General features: G+C 41.1%; 1 protein-coding gene across 1 annotated transcript in view; it reads left to right on the top strand.

Annotated features, from left to right (window-relative positions):
* Positions 1-13,321, top strand: part of LOC112112035 (dystrophin) — a 1,981,667-nt gene that overhangs the window by 1,536,632 nt on the left and 431,714 nt on the right. Inside the window, exon 53 of the mRNA XM_026649948.1 lies at positions 3,046-3,257. Coding sequence (XP_026505733.1) covers positions 3,046-3,257 — 212 coding nt within the window. The remainder of the gene's footprint in view (positions 1-3,045; positions 3,258-13,321) is intronic.

The raw sequence follows: 13,321 nt of genomic DNA, 5'->3' as shown, positions 1-13,321 counted from the left end.
ATAATTCAGTGATGCCTGAATTACAAAAGTCCCCTTTACTTCCTCTTTAATGAACTATCTCTGAAACCTTTTTGACTGCTAGTATTTTATTTGTCACATATGGTATTTAATGAGCTGAAGACTAGCTCAGAAGAGCCAGATGAGTGATCTAAATGTCACAAGTGTTTATCCCACATTTAAATGTTTTCTTTTCTGGGATTAGAGAGTGACCCAATGCATCAAACTGAAATATTTTGCATAGCTTTAAATTGTTTATTTAGATAATAATTTAAAGAGACTCCATTACCTGAACTTTCTCTGGCTGTCAAGCTCTGCTGTAATAAGGCATGTACCATTAAGAATATTTTCTTTTGGGTGTGATAACTTATTCTTGATAAAACAAAATAATAGAGCTGTTTTGAAAAATTGTTGTTTTCTGAAGAAGAAAAATAAAGACTTACTTTTTGGCAAAAATTTAAAAACTGAAATATTCTGGCCAAAAATATTTTGAGGTACCTCATAGGAGTTGCAGTTTGGGTGTTTCATGTTCCCATTCTCCTCTACAGATTAGATCCCTGGCTGGACTACATTTCTCATGCTGCACCCTAGCCAGGGAGCCTGGCCCACAAAGGAGAATGGGGACAGGAAGCAACTGAACCACAATTCCTATGAGATGTGGCAGCATATCCAAATAAATACATTTTGATTTTCAATTGTTTGGTTTTGGGACAAAAAAGGAACATTTTCTGTGGACAGATACTTTTCCCACCAAAAAAATGCATTTATTTGAAAATCCAATTTCTCGGGGTGGGGAGGGGGTGGTGGGGGGGGAAGTTTTGTTGTGTTTTAACGGAAAATTTCCAAACACCCCCCACCCAATAAGCTGCAAACAACCCTCTCTCCTACACACATCTTTGGATAGTGCAAAAATCAAAACCTTGATATTTAATTTAAAATATTTTTGTTGCTCACCATAGTTATTAGTGACATGAATATGCAAACCTTACTTTTTACGGGTCCGATTTGTATTATGAGGGAGACATCAGTTATACTTCAAATGCATTCATCCTCAAATCTCATTGGGACAGTTAGTGCCTGTAGGTAACAGGTTTCAGAGCGGTAGCCGTGTTAGTCTGTATCAGCAAAAAGAACGAGGAGTACTTGTGGCACCTTAGAGACTAACAAATTTATTTGAGCATAAGCTTTCGTGGGCTAAAACCCACTTCATTGGATGCATGCAGTGGAAAATACAGTAGGAAGATATATATACACAGAGGACATGAAAAAATGGGTGTTGCCATACTAACTATAATAGCTGATAATAGCCCACCTTAATTGATTACTCTCGTTATAGTTAGTATGGCAACACCTATTTTTTCATGTCCTCTGTGTATATATATCTTCCTACTGTATTTTCCACTGCATACATCCGATGAAGTGGGTTTTAGCCCACGAAAGCTTATGCTCAAATAAATTTGTTAGTCTCTAAGGTGCCACAAGTACTCCTCGTTCTTCTTACCTGTAGGCAGGGCCGGCTCCAGGGACCAGCTTAACAAGAAGGTGCTTGGGGTGGCCAAGGGAGAGGGGCGGCACCTGCGGCAATTCGGGGGCGGCAGGTCCCTCAGTCCCTCTAGGAGCGAAGGACCTGCCGCTGAACTGCCACCACCGATCGCGGCTTTTTATTTTTTTTGTCCCCAATTCTTGGGGCGGCAGAAATGCTGGAGCCGGCCCTGCCTGTAGGTAGCAACCCAATGCGGCGTAGCCTTTAAATACTCCTCATTTCAAGTTGGACAGTTTAATATGCTCCAAATCTTGTTACTGCTCTTTCCCCCCTCCTCCCAGCCTTGGCCCATCCTTGGTTCATCCTCTGGTTGTACCTGGTTTCTTTTGGATTCTATTTCGTTATTTACATTTCCTTCCCCTACTTCCTCCCTCTCATGTACTCAGTCATTCCTTTTCCCACATCCACTCATTTTCTGTCTTCTCCTCCAGGCTGGAGCAAGGGATGCTGGGAGGATTTTCTTCCCCTTCTCCAAGCCTGGGGGAATTCACAGGAGGATCTACAACCCTTCTTCCAGGCTAAAGGAGAGACACTCCTGGGAGGATTTTCACTCTACATCTTTGTGATGGGGCATTGCTCTCCTCTAGCCCAGAGAGGCAATGCCATTGTGGAATCAACCCTATCATGGGTGCTCTGCTGGCAACTTCCTCCATCTGATGGTGCCTTTGCCTTCAGACCATTCAGGAAATTCTCAACCCACCAAGAGAAGGTGGACTCTGACTTTTAAATATAATGGGGGCAGCCTTTGGGAAAAATACTAAGAGGCCTGGCTCTGTGCTAGTTTTAAGCAATACAGATTTCTTATTAAGAAAGCACAGCACAATTTTGTTTTCAAAGCTTTGCATGTTTTAGGGTTAGGTCTCCGTGTCACATCACCAGGAAATTTCCTTGTGCCTTTGTGGGCCAGTCTGGCCTTGGGCAAACCTCATTATCAGAGCTTCCAATTATCATTAGCCCTTTCAAAACTACATTCCCCCCCAAACAAGGGCACATCTAATCCTTATTCTAATAACTAACATGAAGATGTGAAAAGGTGTTTTGTGAACAGTCATGCACTCGATCAGTGTTTGTCTTACCTGGTCAAGAAAGTATAACATAACCATTGATTACCACTTGTAATGAATCTTAAAATGAAGGATAAGTTTATAGAAGTCCCCACAGGACATCTCATCAAAAATGCTAGCTTGATTTGGCTTGGTATGAATGAATGAGAACTGTTTCTTTTTCATCAATGTAACCCTGTTTGAGTATTCTTTACATCATTATTGAGACAAAAAGCTGACATTTCTGGCAACATATGCATCAGGACCCACGCTGTGTACCATACTGTGCCCTACCAACCGTTATTTGTTCTCTTTTAATAAACCAAATTTAGTTACAGCTGAAAATTGTTGTTTGCAATGAGAAACGTTACTTAAATATTTCAATAACTGCTTTTTTTAAAAAAAAACCCTTCATCTTGAATAAGTCTTTTTTTGTTGTTGTTTGCATTTGTTTTTCACCAGTTGAAAAGATCCAGAGCCAGTGGGACGAAGTACAGGGACACCTTCAAAGCCGCAGGCAGCAGCTACATGAAATGTTAAAGGATTCAACACAATGGTTAGAAGCCAAACAAGAAGCTGAGCAGGTTCTAGAACGGGCCAAAGTCAAGCTTGAGTCATGGAAGGAGATTTCGTACACTGTGGAAGCTCTGAAAAAGCAGAACACCGAACTTAAGGTTATTATTGAAGATAGAGAATTTATATTGAAGATGAAAAATCAAAATATTGAAATGTCTGATGAAAACATTTCTACTTATTTCAGTAGTTGACTGATGAAAAAATACTTTCAAGATTGGGTAACTCGGACCAAAAAATGTAGCCACAAACCAGGTGATTCCCCAGCCCAAATACTCCCTCCATTCCTGCTAATAAAAAAAATTCTATTGGCTTCTAAATTCTAAAAATGACATCACATAAATCTCCCGACCACAATAGGCCCTAATTAGCAGAGAGACCAAGGGCTGGGTGATACTGGAGTATGCTCTTTCACCAGTCACTCTTTAAACTGCTGCTAACTAGTTGTACCTGTTCTTTTGGGACAGTAGGCAAAGTGGTTTTGTTGTTGTTGTTGTTTTTGTTTTTTTTTTAGTCTTTTAGATGTATATTTGAGGGTAGGCCATGGCTGGTTCTAGCGATATTCCCAGAAATAAATATAGAGAACATCTGCTCAAACCAGTAATGTCTAGCTTTCTGGTAAAAGCTTAGCACACACACACACACACACACCACACACACACACACACACACACACCTACCTACCTACCTACCTACCTACCTTTTAAATTGTCCTGGTCCACATAAATAGAAGATTTCACTTTCCAGAAATGTCAGACTAACTACAATTAACATCCATTTTTTTTTAATCAATCTCTCCCATCCTATACTTTTGAAGTACATAAACACTGGATTTTAATTTGCCCTGTGGAAGTACGAAAACACCAGAAATCCTTCATTTTCTTGTTTGTTTTAGGGCTAGTAACTGGTTAAGTTTTCTCATCTGAGATTAAGGGTCATTGCCTGAGATGGATGGATTATTATAAATAAAGGCAATCACTCACTAATGTATTGGAAAGAATTAGAGATTATGTACACTACTGTCATTCAGCAGAGAGGAGACACATTTGTCATTGTCTCTTTCTGGAGATAGAATGCTGGCTTCTGACCAGTGTTTGGCTTACAAATAAGCCTCAAAGTAAGTTTCCTAACTGCAAAGGTGTAAGGGAGGAGGGAAACGTTAGTTGAACAAATTGTGTGAACAAGTTCTTAAGTAATTTTTTTTTAACATTCTCCACCTCAAATACAAAGTACGTAGGCAATTAAGACTAATGGAAACAGCTATTTTACAAATAGAGTGCCACATTTTTCATTTCTTACAAGCATTTCTCACAAGCACCTCCTGCTATTAGACTTACAAGAATTACCTTTATAAGAAGTTTACATATCTTAATACAAAATTTAATTTAAATACTTCCTTTACAGGACTCTGCCCTTAGAATATAAATCTTTAACTCAAACTGGTAAATGCAAAACTGTAATATTTATATGAAAATTACAAAATATATGTACCTATAGGTGTTTGTGCATATACTTATGTATAAATAGAACTTGATGAGAAAACTGTTCCTGCCCTTCAATCATTTTTGATATTTCAGATTGTTCCTATGTTCCAAATCAGGATGAAACATGAGACCTTTGTCTCTCTCTTTTTGGGGTAAAATTTCCAATGTTCCTCACCACCTCCTCCCCAAGAATAGAGAACATCTAATAATCTCATCCATTCCTTCCATAAAACAAAAAAGAGAAAAAATCCACTATTGCTAGCTGAGAATCAAAACCTGGATCTTGAATAACCCTGAACTTTGGAGCATTCAGTGTCCAGACCTGGAACTAAATTTGGCATCTTGACCCCGTATCTACAAATGTTATGGAATGTGTTTTAGTTTCTTTATGAAAATCTGTCAGATCATCAAACCTGCAGTTGGGCCTTGCTTTACTTTGCGCTCCCCACATGCTGATATAGTTGCCTGAGGCGTTACAGCCTCAGGCAGTGCCAAGCACCTTAGTCTACTTTCATTTGTTTGGTTTTGCTTGTCCTCCTTCCTACAAGTGAAAGGAAATTCACCTCTGGGTGAGAGAGGGTCATTCTGTTCCCTTCCCCCTCTTTCTCTCTCTCCCAAGATTTGGATGTCAAATCTTTGTCTGTCAAATCTTTGTCTGCCTTGTGATTCCTATTGTGTCAAATCCTGCATAAAAGCCTCTCACATGTGACAGCAATAGCTGTTTTGTGCTTGGCTGAGCTAAGTGTACATGAATTAAAAAAAAACTGAAATCTTGTTTGAGCTTAGCTGATTTTTAGATTTCTTTCACAAAATAGCATCTGAATTGAAGGATCTAGAAATAGAGCTGGTCTTCAAAATGAATGCTTCCAAGTCTTAGTCTCTGTGTCCTAACATGCACATGTATTTTGATATCCCATGCCTGAGTGTTTTTAGGATATACACAATCTCTTGTGTTTGCAGTTTTAATAGATTCATTATTCTTTACCCTGAGCAAAATTCAAATTACTGTTTCGGTGCATTCACGTATGGGAAAATAGGCAGCCAAGCCTGGGACATACCCAGACCCCCCAGAGTGCAGGTCCATCCAGACCAGATCTATGAGGAGTTTGGTGTCAGGGAGTCTGGTCTGCTCAGCTGTCCCATTTCTTGGGCGCAATCCAAAGTCCACCGAAGTCAATGGAAAGATTCCCTTTGATTTCAGTGAGCTTTGGATCTGACCTCTTTGTGGAGATTGTTCCTACCAAGGACAAAAATGAACTGCATTGTGGACATCACATGGGTAAGTACATAGACATGCAGTAATATTGCTTTTACTATGCTAACATATATCCCAAACCTATAATTAGGTCTGGATTTGCCCCCGTGATTGATACCCTTTTTAAATTTCCAGTTGCAAGAGTTTTTAAAATATATTTCCTAATTAAAAATTAGTCTTACTTAAGAGTCTCAAGTTAGTTCATAGTTAATTGTTTTGTGACTTACTCAAAATGAATTCCCTTCACACTGTCTGTGGCTTTCCATTCAAGAATAATATCCCAGGGACTGGGGTTAGGTATGGGAGAGTCCAAAACATGGTAAATTGGCAATGGGAGTCTGCTTTTTCACTAGAATTCAAAAATTAATCCTATTAGTTAATTGTTCTATGATGAATGTAAGCTTTGTTAGCCTAGCAGGTTGAACTAAAAGTGTATATCTAATGAAAACAGTAGCAATCTCGGCAGAGAGACCAAAGTTTTAATTGAATAAATATGGAGACTAGTTTTGTTTTCTCTCTAGAAAGTGGTTCCTTCCAATCAGGGTTGATAAGAAAATGTGAGGAATTTCGTTCAGCTAATGCCCATGTTCAACCTGTGATCTTGAAGACAATATAAAATCATTTGAAGATGACACGAAGATTGGGGGAGTGGTAAATAATGAAGAGAACAGGTCACCGATATACTGAAATGTGCCTTATCAAGATTAGTGGTGGATTTGCTATCATTGGCAATTTTTAAATCAAGATTGGATGTTTTCCTAAAATATAAGCTTTACCAGTTCTTCTAGGGAAATTCTATGGCTTCTATTACACAGGAGGTCAGATTAGATAAGAACATAAGAACGGCCATACTGGGTCAGACCAAAGGTCTATCTAGCCCAGTATCCTGTCTTCCGACAGTGGCCAATGTCAGGTGCGCCACAGGGAATGAACAGAACAGGTAATCATCAAGTGATCCATCCCCTGTTGCCCATTCCCAGCTTCTGGCAAACAAAGACTAGGGACACCATCCCTGTCCATCCTTGCTAATAGCCACTGATGGAGCAATCTTCCATGAATTTATCTAGTTCTTTTTTGAACCCTGTTAGTGTCTTGGCCTTCACAATATCATCTGGCAAAGAGTTCCACAGGTTGACTGTGCATTATATGAAGAAATACTTACTTTTGTTTGTTTTAAACCTGATGCCTATTAATTTTATTTGGTGTCCCCTAGTTCCTGTGTTATGAGAAGGAGTAAATAACACTTCCTTATTTACTTTATCCATATCAGTCATGATTTTAGACCTCAATCATATCCCCCCTTAGTCATCTCTTTTCCAAGCTGAAAAGTCCCAGTCTTATTAACCTCTCCTCATATGGAAGCTTTTCCATATCCCTAATAATTTTTGTTGCATTTTTCTGTACCTTTTCCAATTCCAGTATATCTTTTTTGGTGCACGCAGTATTCAAGATGTGGGCGTACCATGGAGTTATATAGAGAGAATGATTTTTTCTGTCTTTTTATCTATCCCTTTCTTAACGTTACCTTTTTTTGACTGCTGCTGCACACTGAGTGGATGTTTTCAGAGAACTATCCACAATGACTCCAAGATCTTTCTTGAGTGGTAACAACTAATTTTGACCCCATCATTTTATATGTATAGTTTGGATTATGTTTTCTAATGTTCATTACTGTGATCATAATGCTCCCTTCTGGCCTTGGAATTTACAAATCTATGAATTGCTTGGCAGGCTGGATGCAAGAAAATATGCATTTTTAGTAAGGCTAAATGTAAAGACATGCATCCAGCAACAAAGATTGCAGGCCATACTTACAGGATTGGGGACTCTGTCCTGGGAAACTGTGACTCTGAAAAGGACTTTGGAGTCATGGTAGGTAATTAGCTGAGTTTGAGCTCCCAGTGCAATGCTGTGGCCAAAGGGCTAATGTAATTCTTGCATGTATAAATGGGGATATTGAATAGGAGTTGGAAGCTTATATTACCAGTTTATTTGGCATTGGTGCAATTATAGCTGGTGTGACAAAGTCAGGCTGGATGGCTGCAAGAGGGTCCTCATATTGGGTTCTGGGAGGTGGGCGGCCACAGCCTCTGAGGATCCACTGAGCCTGAGCCTCAAATAATTACAGGGGGCAACTGAAAAAAAAAAAGGATGAATGTGGGTCAAAGGGTCAAAAGTAGGGAACCTGAAGGGGACACCGAGCAGAGAACCCCAGCCAGCACTCACTGCTCCTCAAAGGTGTCAAGGGAGCCAGCGGACGCTGCCCAGAGGAACTCTGCCCGGATACGTGAGCGGAGAGAGGAACGGAAGTAGGCCCCACAGTTGCAAAGAACCCTCTCAGCCAACATCCTCTCCCTGGTGTTATAGATGTCCACTTTGGCCATTGCTAAGAGGAAGTTGACGAGGAGGTCCCGTGACTTTGTGGGGGCACCGATAGGGTGTGTATATATAAAAAGGTGGGGGGAGGAGTGCAGCCAAAAACGTAAGAGGTGATCTTGGAGGAGCAGGAATAGGGGCTTCAGCCCGGCGCATTCAAGATAGGCATGCGCCAGGGTCTCCCTCACACCACAAAAGGGACAGGTATTGGGAACAGAGGTGAAACGCACCAGGTACACGCCATGCTCGTGGCTCTGTGAAGGAGTCGCCAACCGATATCCCTGGTGGGCCATGGGGCCAAGGTAGAGTATAGGCTGGCCCACCGGGGTTCCTCACCCTGAACAGATGACATTAGGTGCTGCCATTTAGTGGCAGGGCGGGACACAAGGGTGAGGAAATGGAGAGTATGGAGCACGAGCATGTACAGATGTGCCTGTGGCGCAGTTCAAAAGCGAACTGGCTGCAGGTCTTGCAGCCAGCTCGAGGTATACGGGTGTGGTGGCCGGGGAGGCTCAGAGGACAGGGGCCTGATGAAAAGATCCAGAGGCCCGGGGCATGGGATGGGTGGGGAACACCTCCTGCAAGAGGGTCCTGGAAGGCTGATACATTAGCCCTAGAGTGTTAAAGCCCTTTTTCCTAGAAGCTGAGAAGGAGTTACCTCAGATCAATTAGGAACACCTGAATCCAATTAAGTTCTGCCTGAGGCCTTTAAAAACCCCTCCCCTGGGGAGAGCAAAGGGAGAGAGAGAGACAAGCTACTGCCAGGCGAGTGGCAGCAGGGAAACAAGCTTTTCCAGGCTGAGAGACTGTGCTCCTTCCCGTACGGGAACAGCCAAACCTCAGTGCCTGCTAGGGGAAGGACTGACCCTGGGCAAGCAACAGGATGACACCCTGCCCCAGCGAGGAGGCAGGGAAGGGTCTCTCCTTTTGTGTTTGAGACTGTTTCCTTTTTGTTTGGTGAAGGATCACCCCTTAGGCCAACCGTGGGGCGTACCCTGAAAACACAGCCAAAGGAGTACAGAAGGGGGGAGGCAAACAACTGCCCAGAGTGGGGCTGATTTACCCCAGGTCCCCCATCACCAGAGGGGGAAGTGCTAAGTCTGGCGAGACAAAGGAGGTGCTTTGCCACACGAGAATATTATGTCCAGGTCAGGGGTCCACAGTTTAAGAAGGATGTTGATTGATTGCAAAGAGTTCAGAGAAGAGCCCCAAGAATGTTTAAAAGATTGGAAAACAAGCCTTATAATGATGGACTCAACAAGCTCTATCTGTTTATCTTAACAAAGAAAAAGTTAAGGGGTGATCTGATCACAGCACAGAAGTATCTACATGTTAATTACAATAATGAAGGGCTCTTCAGTCTAGAAGACAAAGGTATAACAAGCTCTAGTGCCTGGAAGATGAAGCTAGACATATTTAGACTAGAAATAAGGCACAAAGTTTTACCAGTGAGGGTAATTTACTGAGCGTTGTTGTGGATTCTCCATCACTGGCAAGTCTGAAGTCATGGTTGAATGTTTTTGTTTTATTAATTTCTAAATAGTTTTTCTAGTTCAAATAGGAGTTAATTCAGTGAAGTCTGGTGGTCTGTTATACCAGGGGTTGATAAATGATGATAGTAGTCCTTTCTGGTCTTGTAATCTATTCTGTTGATAAGACAGACTTTGATACCTGTTACTGGTATTGCCGGCATTCATTGTTATATTTTTCAATTAATAGTGAAAGAGAACAAATGCCCACTTTATTCTTCCTCTTTGTATAACAAATGGTATAAAAACATATGGTTAGAACACTAGCTAGAATTCCTATAAAGCATTAGTTTTATTTTTTGAATGGGATTTTCAAAAGTTTAAAAAAGAGACTCACAGTCTGCTCCCTGTTTGGCTCAAAGGAGAGATAATCTGTTCCTCCTCTATTCCAGTAGAAGTTTACTTGCCCTTCAATACTATCTTAGGTAGGATGACCATACATCCTGTTTTGGTTAGGACAGTCCCTTTTTTAAGCCCTGTCCCAGCCATCCTGAATTTTTGACAAAAGTGGGCACGTGTCCCTTTTGCTCTTGCCGACTTGATCAGTTGGCAAAAGCAAAAGGGACAAATGCCCACTTTTGTCAAGTGGAGTATGGTGCAGAGGAATGTGCGATGGAGGTGAGTGGTGATGTCGGCCTCTTGCAGGGTTTCAGCAACAGCCTCTTGTCGGGCGAGGGAGGCAGGGTTCCAGTGACCCCAGCCTGGGGGCGGGGAGGTTCTCGGGCAAGTGGCTCGGGCCAGTCTCTTGTGGGGGAGGGTTCAGGCCAGCCCTGTGTGATGTCCTGTTTTACCTTTGGGAAATATGGTCACCCTAATCTTAAGTGAGAGGGCCAATGTGTGGGAGGGCAGGCAGTGCCAAGGCTATTCCCCTGCCTGCCCACTTCCAATTCACCTATGCAGGAAATGTAGTAGCAGTCCCACTGAGGCTGCTCTCCTACCAGGGACACACTAACAAAGTAGCCTTATCCTCTCTTACTCCCTGCACAGTGCCTCGGGCAAGGGACAGTCTTGCCTTTAGTCACATACTGTGTGCAACAGTTACCTTGTCACTTGCTTTATAATATCACCCTTAACTGTTTTGCTGCCGCCTAATATTCCAGATATGGACCAACTACATAAGGTGAAAAAAATATACTCTTAGTCTTGCTTTATGGATTATACCAGAGTTCACAATGTGCAATTCTAAGTGCAGTGGAATATTTTAGGGATGATGCCCACAGCTGCACAACTACTGAAATAGAGGACCAATGATGAATGGTTATACCTCTCTAGACCAGCTAAATAGCTGATAACATCAAGAGAAGGGGTGGGCAGTGGGTCTGCTTTTCCAGACCTGGGTTACATAAATATTTAATGCAGAAAGTGACATGCTCCAAATTGGATGGTGCTGTACATACATATTGCTGTATCTGTGCACAGTTTATTTTATTCCACTGGTAATGCATGGATAAAAAGGAAGGCCCTTACTTTTTTTTAATTAAGGACCCTTAATTACCTAGACTTTCCCACTAATAACATAGCAAGTAGTGTCTTCTAATTAAATAAAATTAAAAATATACATAAGCAGCATGATTAATGCGCATCCCTAACTCTTTAAGCCTTTTAATAAAGTCAGCAAATTCAAGAGATGATACAGATGAAATAAGAAGAATGCTTTACAAATGTCATAATGAAATTAAGGTATTAAAGCACTTTGAATACTTTTTTGTTTCTACTTATTCCAAAGTAGATGGAAGAGAAATGGGGCCTGAAAGTATAAAGGAAAAAAAGAAGAAAGAAATTGTATTCCATTAGTTTAATTATACAAATTCATTACATCAAGTCATGTAAGACAGAAAATAATGGGACTCTATTAGGTTGGACAATAAACCTTTCACTGTAACACTTTGCTCTCGGTCCCTGTGAAAAGCATAGAGCAGGAGCAATGACTTAAGCATGCACTCTTCAAAGTTGTTGAAAAGATTAAATACTCATTTCCAGTAAACTGGAAAATGCAAATTGTTTCCTCAAACAGAATCCCCTGTACTCTTCATTTATGCTCTGAATGATATTGTTCTTTGGTAATGTCAGGAATTTAATAGATTAGTCTTGAAGTTAATGGTGAGAATCGACACTTTGGAAGTAGCATTGTAATGGGTCTGTCAGCATTTCCATTAAAAAGCCTGCTTTGGTGGGGTTTATAAGGTCATTTAAATTCACAGGGGACTAGCAAAAGGTACACATTTTCCAAGTGAAGGTTTACAGGCCATTAGTCCACAATGTGGACAGACTGTTTTGGTAATTTTTGTATCTATAAAGCAAATGCAAAATATTCTACTACAATATTTTTGGTTGGAAAACAGCAACTATGTATGTATGATAGCTAGTGCTTTATAACATTGTTCTACTGGAAAAATATTTTCCAAAAAGAATAAAGTATGAGCATGGTGAAATTCTTACAAATGTACAATAGATGGACAAAGTCTGCAGCAAAAATAAAAAAACCACCCACATATAAGATATCTAAGGAACAATTACAAATAATAACAATAAGCCCAGGCGAGAGCATACTTAGTGTGGTCTGAGCTTTGGAGTAGCTCCACTAACTGAGGCTGCCCATGGGATTTGCCAGAGCAGCATGTATCTGGCTGCCTTGGCTGTGTCTTCTCCCCAGTGGATGCCACCTGTGTTTGGGGATACAGTGGACCTGGAATTGTAGTAGTGTTTGGTCCTATGCTTTGGGTAACATAAGTGGAAGCAGGTAAGACCTGGGGCTGAATCCAGCCCACAGTATTTAAAATTATGAGGTATTCTGACTTCTTGACACTACATAGTCATGAATTAAGAAAAAATGCCCAGGCAACCTTCAGTTGTTTCAGATAACATTGAAAAGTAGCCTGAACCTTCACTCATCCTGCAATACAACTTTTTGAAGGTTTAAAAAACAAATTGATTATTAGGCTCCTCTTCCCCCTACCAGCCATGGCCTTTTACCTGTTTACCTGTGCAAACCAAGTTCTCTTTGTGGAGCCAGGTAGTTACGTTGATGCCCTTCTGGTTTCTAAGGACAGATCACCTTCAGGATAGCAGGATGTAGTAACCTCTCACCCAGCCAAGGTAGCTTCTCTGCTGCTCTGAAATGCAGAAGTTAGATGAAGAGAGATCTCCTGTTTTCCTGAATTTTATAATCTTATGACACCCTTTGAGTCTTATAGTATAGAGACATCCCAAATGCCAGTATACCTTAAAGAAATAAGAGAAGCTCTTCTAACAGGCAACATATTAGATCCCACTTGAAGTAGTGCAAAGACTACTTCCTTTAGAGGAGCCCTGACACGGCGGCCACATCCTGTAATTCTCCTCTTCCCAAGTCAGAGGGACATACAGTGCTCAAAACAGATAAGAGGAGCTACAGCTTTTTTGTGTTGATGGAAGAAACTAGCCCCAGTAGGGAATCCCTTAACGGTTCAGATAAGTATCAAAACTTTTGTAAGCTTATCCAGAATGAACCTGCAAACTTTAAAGTGAGCCATCGCTACACT

The sequence above is a fragment of the Terrapene carolina genome, unplaced genomic scaffold, assembly GCF_002925995.2.
Source record: "Terrapene carolina triunguis isolate 2854851 unplaced genomic scaffold, T_m_triunguis-2.0 Scaffold23, whole genome shotgun sequence".
NCBI lineage: Eukaryota > Metazoa > Chordata > Testudines > Emydidae > Terrapene > Terrapene triunguis.
Note: the sequence above shows the minus strand (reverse complement) of the source record. Positions and strands in the feature narration are given on the sequence as shown.